Source organism: Schistocerca serialis, chromosome 1 (genome assembly GCF_023864345.2).
Source record: "Schistocerca serialis cubense isolate TAMUIC-IGC-003099 chromosome 1, iqSchSeri2.2, whole genome shotgun sequence".
NCBI lineage: Eukaryota > Metazoa > Arthropoda > Insecta > Orthoptera > Acrididae > Schistocerca > Schistocerca serialis.
The window spans coordinates 66535768-66553076 of NC_064638.1; the positions used below are offsets into that span (position 1 = coordinate 66535768).

Below are 17309 nucleotides of genomic sequence, written 5' to 3' on the forward strand. Positions count from 1 at the left end.
TTGTGAAAGGCTACAAGGTCACGTGAGATATCAGTGCACACTTCAATGATACATTGCTTCATATCATCTGGTGTAGTTGGTATTTGAGCATACACTTTATGTTTGATTGTCCCCCACAGAAAACAAAAATCAAGAGGGTTCAAATCAGGAGACCAGGCTGGCCACTTCGCTTCAGCACATCGTCCTATCAAACAATCCGGGAACTTTTCATTTAACAGCTCTGTAGCCACACAGGAAGAGTGAGCAGGACAGCCGTCATGTTGGAACCACACGCACTGACGCATAGTTAGTGGTACCTCTTCCGGCAAAATGGACAGAACGTTTCGCAGGAACAGTGCATAGTTATTGCCATTTAGTATACCTGGCATGACGTACGGCCCCACAATGACATTTTCCATGATACCGCACCACACATTAACACTCCACAGTTGCTGATACTGTACCTGTCGAAGCCAATGAGGGTTCTCTATTGACCAGTAATGCATATTATGCAAATTCACATTACCGTGATTGGTGAAAGTCGCTTCATCACTAAAAAGCACCCGTTGAATAAACGTTGGATCATCTTGTAGGCACTGCAGAGCAAACTGGCAAAATTCCTGGGGCCGTTGGAAATCCACACCGGAGAGTGCTTGATGTAATGAGAGGTGAAATGGGTGAAATCTGTGCCGGTGCAATATTCGTAGAACACTTCTCTGACTTATACCACATTCTGAGCTGATACGTCATTATGAAACAGTAGGGTCGTTATGTGCCAATGCTAGAACGCCCCCTTCAAGTAAGTACCTCGCCAATTGCAGTTTTTTGCCTTGTCCTCTGTATCACGTTCCATGATCCCAATTCAAATATGTGCAAGAAGCTGGTGTGTAGGACGCTCACGATCACGATACAGCTCTTCATATCGTTTTATTGCTCTAACAGCATTTTTCTGCTTTCACCATACACTAGAAGCATATCTAACTTTTCTTCGTTGGTGTAAATGTCTGCTCCAAGAAACTGTGACGGAAATGCGATGTCTCATTACCCCAGCAGCACATTTATATCCTTCTGTCCAGCTACCTTGTGTGTCACCTTGCAGCGTTATCGAGAAGCAGGAAAACAACGTTTTCCCTATTAAGTTCCTAAGTGGTCAACAGGAAAGGTTGCATTGGACAACGCCACTTCGAAGAACGAACACGATACGAGAACATATTTGTGTCTCAAAAACTATTCGCCTAAATATTATCATATACACATATTTGAAACCGTCTTTTTAAGCTCATCGTGTTTGGCTAAAATTTAACATAGGGTTCCATTTAAAAACCAAAGATTGCCTCATATAAAAAATAGCACAAACATGAAATGTGATGTATTCAAGTAGCCCCTGTCCCTGAATTTCACTTTCTAAACGGCATCTTTGTATCTACTATGATTGGGGAGATACAAGGGGTGTTATGACTTAGCTGCCTCACCCTATATATATGGCAGTCAATTATACTATAGCATCTTTAAACAACTGAAAAAAACGCCCAAAGATAGGTGGTAAGTTGTCTTAAAAAAAAAAAAACCTCTCATCTGAGTGGTGTGAAATGGCCACACCTTTAGTCAAGTAAATGTACGATGTCATATCACTACCACTGTCGATTATTAAAACCCAATCCTTTGAACAACTTGTTTTCCAAATTTATCGAAATATACCATGATAAAACCATTATTGGAAAAGGGATTGACAGAAGATATGGGGAATTATTGCCTTATCACTTTTCTGTTCGTCTTCCCTAAACTACCTGAAAAAATTACCGGTAAAGCAAAACAAATTCAAATGTTTTTGGTTATAAGTGATGTGTTCAAAAAAGGAAGAAATTAGTTTGGATTCTAACATGGAAAAAGCACACTAAATTCTATCAGTGACTTTACTTGACTGATATACTCCACTTTATATTTGAGTAAAATGATCACTGGAATATTCTGTGATAGACAAGAGCATTTGGTCAGTGAACAACTCATGTATGTCGATTTTATATCATGTTCCCTAGGTCTAACTGTGTGGGTTCACAAGGACGTGCAATGAGTGAGTTTTTTTTGCAAATACAGTATGATATTCTTATAGCCTATACAGACGTTTGAGTATGTAATTATATAAAAATTTATACAGTAAATTCTTTGAGCAGCAATCCAGAATAAAGACTACACATATTTTCTTAGGACCACTAAAGCACAATGGAAAAAACAAATGCATAGCACAAACAGATACAGAGCTCAAGTTTAATAACATTCTTAGCAGCATTATTAAAATTTTACAATTTATGTACTTAAAAATTAATCTAGACTGTAAAAAGCTTTTTCTAGCAGAAGTATTTTAGTGCTTTCTTGACCTTACTCTTGTCATGAATCTCTGTCTTTATTTCAGAAGGAAGAGCACTGAAGAGTTTTGTTCCAGTGTAGTGGTCACCTTTCGCGTCAATCTCAAATTTCCATGCTCACTGTGTATGTCATTTTTCACCCGTGTGTTATGCTCATGATAATTACTGTTCGGTTGAACTATCTCTATAGTTTTACAGACAAAACACATGAGAGAAAAAATGTATTGGCATGTAGTTGTGCATATTTTAAGTTTTCGAAAGCTGCTTCTACATGAGCCTCTTGGGCGCAATCCACATATAACTCTTAAAGCTCGCTTCTGAGCAATGAACACTTTCCTTGCTAATGGCTGGTGGTCCCAAAAAATAATGCTGTATTCAATGAGTGAGTGAAAATAGCTGTAGTATGCCACTTTGTACCGAGCTGGCTAGCCGCACAGTCTAAAGCGCTGTGTCCCAAGTGGGAAGGCATGCTGGTCCCCGGCACAAATCCGCTCAGCAGATCAGTGTCGAGGTCCGGTGTGCTGGCCACCCTGTAGATGGTTTTTTGGCGGTTTTTTATCTGCCTCAGCAAATGTGGGCTGTTTCCCCTTATTCCACCTCAGTTACACTATGTTGGCAACTGCTACGCAAACACTGTATCCTCATATGCGTACACCATAATTACTCTACCACGCAAACGTTTGGGGTTACATTCTTGTGGTATGAGATGTTCCCGCGGGGAGGGGGGGGGTTGTCCACTGGGGGGAGGAAACGCGCAATAACCCTGGGTTCAGTGTGGGATGGTGGTGGGGTGAGTGGACTGGACTGCAATAGCCTGTTGTGGGGTTCTGAACCACTGAGAGCTATGGCGGGGATGCAACCACTCTGTCATTGCTAGGTCCCCAGTTCAATACACAATACAACGCCACTTTTGCAGTGTTAGCTTCAACACATGTAGTGACAACCTGTAAAGCATATGTAGCAGAGCTAAGCCTCTTACGGAGATCTATAATATGCAAAGACCAGTTCACTTTCCTGTCAATGTGCACTCAAAGAAATTTGGTTGTTTCCATTCTTTCTATTGGCCGATTAACATATGTCATCTCTCTCTCTCTTTTTCTGTTTTTGTACAGAACTGAATAAAGCTGGTCTTACTGGAATTTAATGAGAGACCATTCACCTTGAACCAATTAACCACATCTGAGAGAATGTGAGTAATAGATTCCTCAAGATTACTATCTGTTGTACTGCTCATAAAAATTGTGGTATTATCAGCAAATAATGTAAATTTACACAGCAGGCTTGTACATGATGTTAGATCATTTATAAAAATCAGGAATAATAGTGGCCAAAGAATTGAGGCACTCCACATGTAATGGAACTCCATTCAGAATGTGAGGAAACATCACATACTTCCCCCGATCTATTCAAGACATCTTGGAGATACGAGTGTAGCCAATTGCCTGCAGCACCACTTATTCCCACTAATTTTGCTATTTGCAAGAGAAATTGGTGATCAATACAGTCAAATTCTTTAGACAAATCACAGAAGACACCTAGTGATAGCATTTTCTCATTAAGGGTTTCTAGGACTTCATCTGCAAGTGCATAGATTGCATCTTCTGTTGAGCGGCTCTTGCTGAGAACTCCATTCTTCATGAGATGATCAGTAATTCTTACATGTATTACCTTTTCTAGAATTTTAGAGAAAGCTGTTAGCAGAGAGATAGGTCGATAGTTTGCTAATTCAGTTTTATCACCCTTTTTGTACAGGGCTTCACAGTGGCATACTTAAGTCTACTGGGAACAACACCTTTCTGAAGGGAAGCATTGAAAATATGACAGAGAATGTCCCTTATCCACACACAAGAATCTTTCAATAAATTACAAGAAATATTATCAACCCCTGCAGAGTTCTTACTTTTTAGAATCATAATGATTTTTTGAATTTCATCTACAGTGACAGAATTAAGGTCCATTTCTGAAATTGTGTTTGAATATACGGTTTGACGCAGAGTTACGGCTTCATCAACACTGGGCTTGCAACCAATCTTTTGAGTTACTGATAGGAAGTTTTTATTAAAAATCTCAGCCATACTTTTGGGTTTATCTACTTAGGATACCTTCATATCTGATTTTGTTTATATCTTCTTTGCTTGTTGTATCCCTTCCTGTTTCTTTTTTTACAATGCCCCAAATTGTTTTTATTTTATTACTAGAATTATCTATTTTCTTCTCATAATAAAGGGCTTTTGATTCTGTTTTAGTTTCTTTAAAATCTTACAGTATTGTGTATAGTGTTCCCATTTTTCTATGTCTTTAGATAATCTTATTGCAGCATAAGTTTCCCTTTTGGCATTACCTTTTGTAATCCAAGGCTTACTTACAGAATCGGAAGCTCTGTTTCTTACACATTTCTTTGGAAATATTTCTTCAAAAAGAGCACAGAATTCATTTATAAAACAGTTAAATTTGGTATCAATATTATCAAGGCTGCATACTGAAGACCAATCCATTTTCTGCAACCTATGGTTCAAAGTTTCTTTTGCCCCTTCATTCACTACTATTATGAACTTTCATTGAGAAAATAGTTTTTTTGGACATATTAACATCATAAAGAGTGAGAATTTGTCCATCATGATCTGAAAGCCCACTTATAACCTGCCTGACAGTATAATTCTGATGTCTACTTACAATGTTATCTATCATAGTTTGGGACTCGGATGTAATTCTTGTTGGAAAGTTTATTACCGATATCAGATTATATAAGGTCATCACAATCTCAAAGGCAATTTTATTCTTATTTTCTTTCATAAACTTTATACTGAAATCACCTAAAACTACAATATCCTATGCTTTTGCATGTAACACTGACAGCAGGAGTTCCATTGTATGTAAAAAAGTTTTTATGTCAACTGAAGGTGCCCAGTAGACAGCCAGCACTATTATTGTGTACAAATTAGTTATTATTTCAGTTGCACATGCCTCAGATTGTTGTTCCACACAATATTTCTTAATATCTATAGCTTTCTATGCTACACTATTCTTCACATAAATTGCTACTCCACCTTTGTCTTTACTTTCTCTACAGTAGTATGTTACTAAACTATAACTTACTATGGATGGCAAGGGACAATTATCAGTAACATGGTGCACAGTTAAGCACAAAATCTAAGCATTATTTATACAAACCTTTTCATTAATGTTAATAAGAAGTTGATCTGTTTTGTTTAAGGGGCCTCTTATATTGTGATTGATGAAAGAGATGCGTTCCTCTTACTTTTTTATTCTATTAGTGCTGTTGTTATCTGACTGAGAATCGACTGGAATCTGCCTTGAGACAGGAGGGAGGAGACACCTGACACTAGCTACTGTTGTCCCTTTTTTTTCTTCAGGCCCACACATAAAAAATCGTTGAGATGTGAAGGAGGCTCAGCTTTTCTTCTGTCCAACAATCTTTTATTTGGATTGCTTGATAAACATTTCTTTCCATTTGCTGAATGTGGAATTTCCATTTTTCCTGTAGATGTCACATCTTCTTCTTCTGCAGGTGATGACACAGCTTCTTCTGATGGTGATGACACTGCTTTTTTTTCTGCTGGTGATGACATTGCTTTTCCATAATTTTTAGGGCAGTGCGATGTTTCCTCTTCTGTTCTTTCACCTTGTGGTTATTTTGAGTCTGTTACTGGATTCAGTACTGTATCTTCTATCTCTTCCCTCATTGACAGTGGTGTAGGTCTATGTATCTGTTCTTGTGTGCTTCTAATTTTTTCTAATATTCCTTTGCACAGAATTTGTTTGCCATAGTTGTTTCTGGGCAGGCCAAGCTTTGTGAAATGTTCTACCACTGAGCCTGTTGCTTCAATAAACATGACACTAGAGAAAACTACATATCTTTCTGAGTTTTCCGTTTATGTTGACGATTTCCCTGTTTACACAGGCCTGGGTGGAATCTTACAAGATATACATTAGAATGCATAAGTTTTCCTAAAGATTCTCTTAGATTCCTGGTTGCATTTATACTTTCGTTCCTATATACATCGTTTACTCCCCCAGTAATAACACATTTGGAAACTTTTTGTCACTGTTGTTTCACAGTCTTTTATAACTTCATTTACAGGTGCGCCAGGATGGGCAAAATCAGTTACTTTTAGTTTAGTTTGCATAGTGGCCAAAACACATGCTAAGCCTTTTCCGTGGCTAATTGAAAATACGTAAACATCAGCATTCTTATTTTTCTCACTTGGCGCAAGATTTCGGGAATGTTTAGTATTTTCTCGCTTCTTCTGGGAACTTCTGGAGACGTGAAATCATTTTATTATTTCCCTGGTAGAATGTATCTTCATTTTTATCTAGCGGATCATATTTGTTCGCTGTTTTCAGTAGAGAAACGTTTTTCGTTTTGTTTCACACGCCAGCTTTTTTAGTCCTAAAAATGACTCATTTTCCACTTTTTGTTCTTGTTTGAATTCATTTATCACTGTTTCCAGATTACTTATATATTGTTTTGCACACAATAAGTCCTGTTCTAATGTAGAAACTACGTTTCCTTCATGCATACTACCACACATTTCGAATGGATCCATTTTTGGCAGATTGAACATAATAATACCTTTTAAAAATCTGTCACTACATACAATGCACTTTATATTCGTAATATAGGCGTTTTTCAAATAGCAACTTACTAAAAATTCTGTACGAACCGCCATCGTTGTTTGTATGTATGTATGTATGTATGTGTGTGTGTGTGTGTGTGTGTGTGTGTTATATTTCTACATTTAAGAAGAATTCATTAAAGCTCTTGGGCATCTGAATAGGGTTTACTGTAATATCATTTTCAAATCTAATTTTCAGAATATCTTGACTTCTGCCTTCAGCTACTTATTCTGGCTGAACAGCTGGTCAAACCGCTTTTGTCGTACTTCTATGTTCGAGGGTGAATCTATTATTTGCCATTTTTTAGCATCGAGGTCAAGTTCCCTAAATATGGCTTTGTAGCATTTAACATAGGTAACGAAATCTACGATTTCTGTTTGATTTTAGCTCACTGTGGAGCTGTTTGTAGCACTAGAGATTTTGATTCCTGATGTAATCAATTTGAGTTTAGTACTTTCATTTGCCAAGTTGTCTTATATCTGAGATATAATGCAATTGTCTTGAAAGTAATTTGACATAGCTGAATAGATTTTATTTTCTACGTTTTGTTCACATTTGGATGTGAAACAAACAGATATCCGGAAGTTCTGGTTAAAGTGTCGCCTTATAAACAGCAATTAGGTATGAGATTCCCAATTTTATTTCTATTTCAGGTCAAAGTGGTCTTCACTATGATAGAACAATTAAGTTATTACTCAGTTTGGTACCAATTTATAGTCAGTTTAATTATGGGACGACATATTTTATTGGTTTTCTGGTTGGTTACCCACGGCCTCCTTTGTTTGCAATACGTACATCTTTGGTGTTTAGCGTCCCTCTGTTGGCTAACCTGTGTTACTTGCTATTTTTGGCGTACAAACATGTGTATGGTGGTTTGAAGTGTGGGAGGTAGTGCTTCGAATATTTTTGTGTACAAAAGTTGTTGGATATACGTGTCTTTGTGTTTGTGTTACATCTGAAAGGAAACAATGCCACAGGGTAAATTAAAGGTCAAAGCTAAAGTGCCAGAGGACGCAAAAACGAAGAAGAAGGCTGGGAAAGGGCGTGGAGTTACAAAGCGCACAAGTAAGTATGGTTCACAATACGAAGCCATTAACTATAAACCGTTAAATAACTTTTGCACTTATTGTGTATAAGATACCGATAGGTAAGACATTTATTTGCCGTCGTGGCATATCAATTCAAAAAAATGGTTATTAATTTGAATTTTTTGAATGTTACGCAAGTAGTTAACAACAATATTTCATATTTTGCAGTTGATTAAAATTGTTACCCAGACGGATTCGTAAAACGCGTCCCCCTTTTTCCATTGCGTTTCATGTAATTATGCGCCTTATTTGAAAGTTGCAAAAATTTGAAAATGCTTCTTTAGCATTAAAAAAAAAAAAATTATCCCTTCGTAATGCATAATATTCGAAGCTAGGTTGCTGGTGCCACGTATATTTACCTTATGAAAATTAGCGGCATTATTCGTACAGAATGAAAACTTTTCAGCAAATGTGCTCCGCGGACGTGAGAAGGAGCAATTTATTCTAGTGCGAATTCATACGCGGATAATTATTCGGCTTGCGAGAATGAGAATTTTCATTCCGTGACATCGTATTGCAAAATGGAATATAGTGGTATTGTACTGGAATGGGTGTGGACGTGGTGGTTACATGAAAATTGAACTAGTCTAAATTCAGACAGCAGAGGTAATTAATAATTGTTTAATTAAAGCTTCAAGTTTATACAATCGTAAAGCCTAGCAGTTTTACGTAAATCTCGGTAACTACAAATTACATCGGTTTCATGAATAGCTCTATAGATTCCGTTGCTATTTCGTATTATTATAGCGTTCCTATAAGCGGTTACGATCCGGGTATGATTTTCCAACAAAGTAATCAATCGAGTAACGTGGCGGATTGTCTGTTTCTGAATTGTTACTGCGAAGAAGCAGCACTCAAATCTCATTCCATTCATCCTGCGTTACATTTCCTGTGGTTGGCGTGTGTTGACGCGATACCTTCAAAAAGTCAGTGTACGATTTCTCTTCCTAGTGTCAGCACTAATGACCTCAAAGTGAATCGCAAATAAAACTTCAATACCTTTGAAAACGGCGTCGTTTTCAGCTATTCCCATTATCGCCACAACCACACGATGTAGTTGATCATGAAGTGCGTAGTTAGTTTGTGGAACGTAGTGTGAGACCTCCTATAGATTACAATTCAATAGTACTTTACTTTTTGTGTTATAATGGCAAAGATGAATTATTCTCTTTTTTTGACCGTGTGACTTGAGGCTAATTACACTAAAAACTTTAGTTGCGTGTTGGGAGTTTTCATACCATTGTTAATATGATGTTTTGACTAGCCATAGCCAGATAAATCAAAAACATGTAATATAATTAATGCTACTTGCACATAGAAATTCTTTGGAGGAGAGGGATAGTGCATATATTAAAAGAAAATTGAGCAAGGCACTGAGGTCTTTGCTAAATATCTAAAGTGTATGTAAGTCGTTCTAGAAGGAAAAACTTGATATTAATTTCCTTGTTCGTGAACCATGCCTAATTAAAATTTGAAAACTAATTAATAATCACATGTTAAACTATCCTTGTCACAATCCATCTTATGTTGAGATGCAAGTGCCATTACTTGTTTAGCTTGTTAGGCTCATTGTGGCAGTTCAGTTAAATTGCATTATAATAAGCTGATATCTTTGATCTTCAGAAGAAGGTTAAATACAGGAGTTATTTGTTTGGGCAATGCAGTTGTATTAAATGAGACTTCCATCCCATCAAGATTTAGATTTTTCATACTGCCCATAAAATGCATCATATGTTTGCCCTCAGTTTAGTGTGGAACCTTCTGATGAAATATTCTACCTGAGAAAATTCACAGAGTGTAATTTGACATTTCAGTCAGTCAAATCAGTGCAGCTCTGCTATGAGACGACTAGTAAAAGAGATTATATTGAAATCACTAATATTGATCAATACATTGTGGCACTGCTAAGGCTTAGATAAGTGAAGATATCAGATGGATGTGTCGGGACTAGTGCAGCAGGGGATACAACCCGTCGGCTTTGGACAATGATGTCACAAGTGGCCAATCGAGAAGCGATTCTTCTTAGTGTTGTAGCTCCCTTCAGTGGCTGATAAGTGTTTTTTGGCTTTTTTAAAAAAAAAAAAATCTCACGAGATAGAATAAACAGATCCACTTTATTAAGCAATCGGTAAAAAAACGAAACTGAAACAGATCCACTTTATTAAGCAATCGGTAAAAAAACGAAACTGAAACATAACAGCAAAAGCGAAAATGGGAAACTGCTCTCTGGCGGCTTGTGACGTCCTTGTCCAAAGCCGACGGGTTGTATCCCCTGCTGCACTAGACCCGATGTGTCTGTATGTATCACTCTCTGCAAGAACCATGTAAACATACAGTCAGTTTGTCACAATTTTTTTGAAACTTGGAACACAGAAATTGTGTGAGCTTATTCATTCTAATAGGGAAGAAGGATGAGAACACGTCATTATAATTTGCAAGAGGAATCCTTGTCTTCCTCAAAATCCAGTGAACATAGTTTGCATACTCCACTGTGGAAAAAAATCCTCTTTCAGTGTTTCATCAGACAGAATTTTGAAGGGCTTTTGGTGATGCAACCTTAGAAAGATTTTTGTCAAATATGACCATTCCTAAGGAATATGTGATAAAAACTTGTGATAACAGAAGCAAAACTTAAGGACCTCCTGATAATGTGTGAGAAACAGATGATTACATAGGAACATTACCAAGGTTGTTGGGTAATAAAACTACGTATCGAAGAGAATCCTCATATGGATTAAAGGCTTATATAAATTACATTGTTGGTTTACTGCCTTATTATTGATTAATCTTTGATTTGTAGTTTCAATTTTTTTTTCAACAATAAAAGTGTAATTGGCATTCGGTATGTCTGATTTTCTCTTAGTTTGTATGCAAAAAGTCAGTAGGCCTGTGTCTTCATAATTTCAGAAGACCAAACATGTAACAGCTGCCCCACTCCCCTGCATTGGAATGGAAGTATGACTATGAATCTCATATCCTAACATTTGTAAATGTGGTAACAATAAACAAGGTGCAAACTGTTTTTGTTTATTATTATTATTTACTATAATTGATTTTTAAGTTTGAAACTTCAGCCACCATCACTCAAAACCAATATAATGCATGTTTTTGGTTTTGGTCTATAGGAGACAAAATTAGCGTACATCAGATATTTAAAGAAGTGCGAGAAGTACCTGCTACCTAAATATTACCCCCCAAAAATGATGTTAGTCAATTAGGAAATTGGAATGAAGTATTGGCATGACACACAGTTGAGATTTTGTAGTTCTGTAACAAAGGCGTTCACGAAGAGAATGGTACATCAGGGTATCATATATTGTTGCTCAGGTGATCTCACCGTAATATTAATTCCTATTGCTCTCCTGCCTCTTTTCCATATTTTTCGTTGTTACAGTGCTAAATCTGCATCGGCAATATTTTCTTGTGTTGAATTGTTAATGCACCCATCTATACCAAAGTATTACGCGCAATTTGTTTTGCCACTGGATAAATTCACTATGTGCTACTATTAAATCAGATTTCTCATATTAAATTTATTGGGCTGCTTTACTACAGCTCACCTTCACATACTCCCTTTCTCACTATCCATCACAATTTTTTTTTGCTGTGAATGTGTTTTTGGGATGGATCTCATTGCCCAACACTTTCTCATTCGGAAGTAAATATACATTATGACTTTAGAGGTCATTAGGCCACATTTACCATGTTACATCATTCGGTTTCTTTCATGCAGAAGTGCTGTCTGCGTACATGGAGGAAATGTTAAGCCAGACCTGGTTGTACAAGTATGGTTTGGTTGCAGGTTGGTAAGGGAAACCTCCACTTATTGTTATTTGTTTTACACACACACACACACACACACACACACACACACACAAAATTTCCCCTGTCGTTCTGGTATTTTAAGGTGTGTGTGTGTGTGTGTGTGTGTTTGTGTTTGAGAGAGAGAGAGAGAGAGAGAGCATATTATTTTACTTCTTAATGTTTTTATTCACCTGTCATAAGTCTTATGTTTTCTGTTCCTTCATCAGGCATTTAGTTGTTTATTAATTTGTTGGTATGTTAGGAAGATATGAAAGTACTGTGAAGGTTTTGGAAACAAAACAGCCGAACTTAATAAACAGGAAGATAGACAAAACAAACTGTGAAAACCACTATCAACAAACAAATTATGAAAGGGGTAGTATCAGATAAAGAAAGGACTTGAGATCAAAGACAATTATACCGGACCAACAGGAAATGGAAAAAAAACCTTTTGTATATAATTGAAAGTGAATCATTGAAGTGTATAGAAATGAACAAACAGAAGTGTACTTGGCAATTGCCTGCAGTCTGTCAGTGTGTGTATTTACGCTGGAATTTATATTTTTGTGCTGTGTTATTTGTTTTGACATTACTCATGAAAACTTGTTCCATTTTTTATTTAAGATTTTTGGTAAAAGTGCTCTTAACGGTGTAGCTAATCCTTTCGTTATGTGCCACAGCTGGTAACAATTTGCACAACAAATTGTAAGGAAGTGCTGTGACAATTGTGATTTGGTTGTCAGTACCAAACAGAATATGGTTCTTAAATAAAGTTAGCTGGTATTTTGTTCTGTTAGGTTATAACTGAAACACATCATCAGAATTTTCAACGTAATCGGAAATAAAATGTACAAATGGGTTATTGCAGTGATGAGTGTATTACAGTAATTGTGTTTTTGTGTTGACATTTGCTTTCTTCACCAACTCTCAACAAAATTCACCCATTACAGCCTGACCTAGGCCTTGGCCTTCACTACAGGTCCGTCAGTCAAGCACATTTGGTTTTCCCCCTGCTCTCCTTACTAAAAACAATGTAAGTCTATTCATATCTTGTGCAGAAAAAATTGTTAGATTCAGCGATTCTGAAAGGCTACCGTTCGTAATCATCCGATTTACTACAACCAACAAAAATGTACTGCCAACATCACACAGCAAAACAGCCTGGTTTTTACATTGGGTACACTTTAGGCAAATTGTGTTTGGCCTGACTAACGAATTGCAATGGCTATATTGCTCAGAATTTATTGCTGCTATTTGTTTATTCAATTTTACACACTAGTGAAGATTGCTTGAAATAATTGTACTAACTTAATTTTTGTTAATAAGGCTTGAAGAGCAATTGATAAATTTAATGCAGACCTTAATATATTTTAGCTTTATCAGGTAGGAAATAGAATCTGTTGAAAAGAAGATTAATATATTTCCCACAGATTGCACCCTAGTAAGTGATTTGTGCATCAATTTGCTAAGAGTTGGCATAGCGATTCTTGATTCAAAATCCATGCAGATGTTAGCCGTGCATCATCAATATATAAGTATTAATTTGGTTTTGGCATTTAGACTTTGTTTTATAATTCACTTGTTCCACATCCTGGACAGCTGTCTTTATAATGTGATGATGGGGAAAATGAAGTTAAACTATTCTTGTAGATCACTCAATATGAAGAATTGTTGTCTTCAATAAGAAGTGGTTGTTTGCGTTGGAAATTGTGGTGTTTATGTGTTACCCATAACATTGCCGAAGATTTAATGCATCATTTCCAGTAGTAAAGCTGTTGTACTGTTGATAGCACAGTACAGCTGATGCATATGGATAAGTTGTCACAGTGTTTTGCCATGTTTACATGTACGGTGTACATATAATGTAACTTTTTTTTATATTTCAGCTAAGTCAGTGACACCAAAAAAGCAAAAGCAACAGGAAGCTCAGAAACTGAAGAAAGCAATCACAAAGACAGTAAATCAGGCCATGGAAGAAGAGCTGAGGGCTCAAGCTCTTGATGGGAAGAAGTCTCTTCTTTCAAAGAAAAAGGCTGCCGCTACCCCAGCAAAATCACCAGCCAAACCGAAAAGAGGGAAGAAGAAATAGAAGATACAACAACAAATTAAAGGATTTTCAGATTTAGAGCCATTTTTTTTTAAAAAAAAGGAAATATGTTCTTTAAGATTGGCATAATGTAATTCTTAAGTATTTAGTTTGAGCTGAGTTATTTTAATCATAGGACAAGTGTCAGGCAGTGTGATCTTCAGATTTAAGACCAAATATGTCAGAGGTTGTTTGGTGAGACTTCTTACACAAACTGTTACATCGATTGCAATTTTATACCCAAGTAAAGCACGGACTTTTCGAATATTGTGTGCAATATAAAGGTTCTCTGATAAATTCGGCAGTTGTGTGGTATGTTTGCTGAAAAGAACTTTCATTTCCTTCTCTGTTTAATAATTGCAGACGATTACCAAGAGTTTATTACAATGTGAACGTTCACAGCACTCGCAATAGCTACAACATTGTATGTTGTGGTTGCCAGGTAACATGGGACATTACTCCAGCATTTGCTGTATAAGCTTTCACATATTGTATGCTTTCTGAACGAAGTGTTGGCAGTGACAGCTGAAATGGATGTTAATTTCATGTGTGTCATTTGATTTGAAGTTTAGTGTCGTCCCATTTGACTACATTTTTAGGAGCTCTGACAAAAATTGCATTTTGTGTTTAACAAATGGGATATTGGTGTGACAATAGGAGTAAAGGTATTTTAGTTTCAAATTACACTCCATACCTAGAGATCAGAACTAAATAAAGTTTATTGTACCAGTGCTGTTAGAAGTGATCAGTATTTAGTGGAGTAGTCCACTATACTTTTTCACTCTGTACTTTTTGTGCTACTGTGTTGGTATATTTTATGAAGGCCTTGCAAAGAAAAATATTAAAAGTCCATGTGCTATTGAAATCACTATTTGCTATGTGAATCCAAAATTTTGGGAATAATGTATCGTGCAATAATGTGAAAATAATATGCAGTGCTCATTGGAAGCGGAATTTTGACTTAATTCGACCACGTCATTGACAGGAGGCACAAAGTACAGGATAAGAGAAAAAGTTTATTTGAAGAAGAAACGTATCCAAGAATCCATTTCTGTTGCATGTGCGAGTCTATTTTACATAGAAGCCTTTCTGATTGAAGGTACTTCATTGTAATGTATAACTAGTAATATTATTTTAGATCACCAACAAAAAGACGATAGTTTCTGTTGTCTTTGACAGATTTTTTTCTTTCAGTTGTTTCATTGACTTGCTATGTTTTTGTTATTGTTGTGCTGAATCCAGAAAACACAAAAGGTACAAGATAATTTAATCACTAGTCGCACTGCTGCTTCGAAAGATTCTTTTGATGCTCTTATTTATTTATTGTGCAGGACCTCTTCGGAATCAAAGTCTGCATAACTACAAAATACATTGTAACAATCAGCTATGTTTCTAATAGCAAGATGCATTCAAAAAAAAATAATTGTGATAGATAGCGGGACCAAGTACAACTGATACTTCAGAAAGTATGTGAATTAGGAGAAAAAGTTGAGTGTTTTAGAGGCTGAGTAAAACACATTCATCTCTCCACCTGCCCATCCTATAACAACGTGATTGAAATGTATTAGTTAAATATTCAATAGTATGGGCGATCAAGTCATTTGGATTTTTTTTTATATAAATGGTACATTTCAACCAAAATTGAAATTGAGCTGTTATAAATGGTGCAGGGTGGATTGTAGTGCTCCGCTCCTTTGGGCTGCTGTTTTACTAGAATATGTGTGTTTTATGATACCTTTAAGATATTGTAGATCGTACTGTCATGTTCAGAACATTATGACTCAATATTTGCCTTGTACTTTAATCAGTATGTTAATTATTTTCGTTTTATAAAGCTTAATCACTTACTAAAGCCTTTCTGAAAATCATCCTGACCAGAAAGCAGATAACACACTGGACTCCTGCTACGTAGATGTTGAATTCTCACTGCAAGTGTTCATCAGATGTATTAGTAATATGCACAGGTTAAGGCAAAATTACTGTAAATTGACACATTTCAGAAAATTTATTTTGCTTGTATTTTTGCTGTTTTCTTTTGTAACAGCTTAGCACAGTTACACCATACTGTAATCCACTTTTTATCCCCATCTTATTCCACGAGGTTAAACTGGTTTGCACACTTCTACAATGTATACCATAAATGATTTTCATGTACAACTGCACTAAGAATATCACCACTACAGTTATAACTGCATTCGTATTGATAGCTTAATTTTACATGTCTGTGTATCACAGGCAAAACACCATTAAATGAGTTATCTGAGCAAGTTTCATACCCCAACATACATCTTTAATTTAACAGAGCTTTAGTCCACTTCAAAGTTCTAATTTGCTGGGTGAATAACCATTGAACACTAATAGTGAGAGTAGTCGTTCAATCCAGAAATTTTGTTGGTAGCTGTGATGTGGCGAGTTATCTGAGCAAGTTTCATACCCCAACATACATCTTTAATTTAACAGAGCTTTAGTCCACTTCAAAGTTCTAATTTGCTGGGTGAATAACCATTGAACACTAATAGTGAGAGTAGTCGTTCAATCCAGAAATTTTGTTGGTAGCTGTGATGTGGCTGGCATAGTGCTTGGTGTTCACAATGGTGCTGGGCATATACCACTGTACCTGAATAATCTCATAATTGTATATAAAGGCGTATGACATTGCAGAATTGAATTTGCTCTACTGAGCTGGTGGCTCTTAATTAATTACTTTAAGAAATCTTTTTCTTGATTAGAAAAAGAAAATGTCCAAAAATTATTGTAGAGCACTTCTAATAGCACTGGTAGTAGGTACTATTTTTCAAAGAGGCGTAAAAGAATATTTCAGAATACTAATATGAAACATAATTAATTAAAATGTTATTGCCAGTTTTTATAAATGTTATGGTTAAGTGTTATTCAGATAATTTAATCATATAATTAAATGCATTGCTGTTAATGATGAACGTTTAAACAGAGTACAAATAATTCAGGAGATGATGTAAAAGTGCAAAAGAAAAGGTATATTATTTGTATAGAATTCATTGTCTGACTGATTAATCTGCAATCTGCACTTCACTGTATAATTGTAATGTTTTAACACAAATAAACTTTTCTTTGGAAAATTGACAATGTTCTTTGCAGAGCTTTCTCAAGTGTGGTACGGAACTAGTGTCTACTTCTACTGTGGATGGCATTTTTTCACTCAAGAATCTTGTGACATACAGGTAAATTCTTGAGAATCTTGGAAGCATTGTGAGATAAAATGAAATTACTAGAGTCTTTTGAGTGCTGTATGAATCACAATATACTGTTAATTTTGTACTCTGTGCAGCAATTAGTGGATACCTCTAATGACAATATTTTTTGTCAATCCAT

At 36.1% G+C, this 17309-nt stretch overlaps 1 protein-coding gene across 1 annotated transcript; it reads left to right on the plus strand.

Moving 5' to 3' along the window:
- Window positions 1-7811: 7811 nt before the first annotated feature.
- Window positions 7812-17063, plus strand: LOC126461461 (uncharacterized). The gene is made up of 2 exons (XM_050095998.1): window positions 7812-8045; window positions 13759-17063. The coding sequence occupies exons 1-2, from the start codon at window positions 7949-7951 to the stop codon at window positions 13959-13961; spliced, it is 300 nt and encodes a 99-aa protein (XP_049951955.1). The 5' UTR covers window positions 7812-7948; the 3' UTR covers window positions 13962-17063.
- The last annotated feature ends 246 nt before the right edge of the window (window positions 17064-17309 follow it).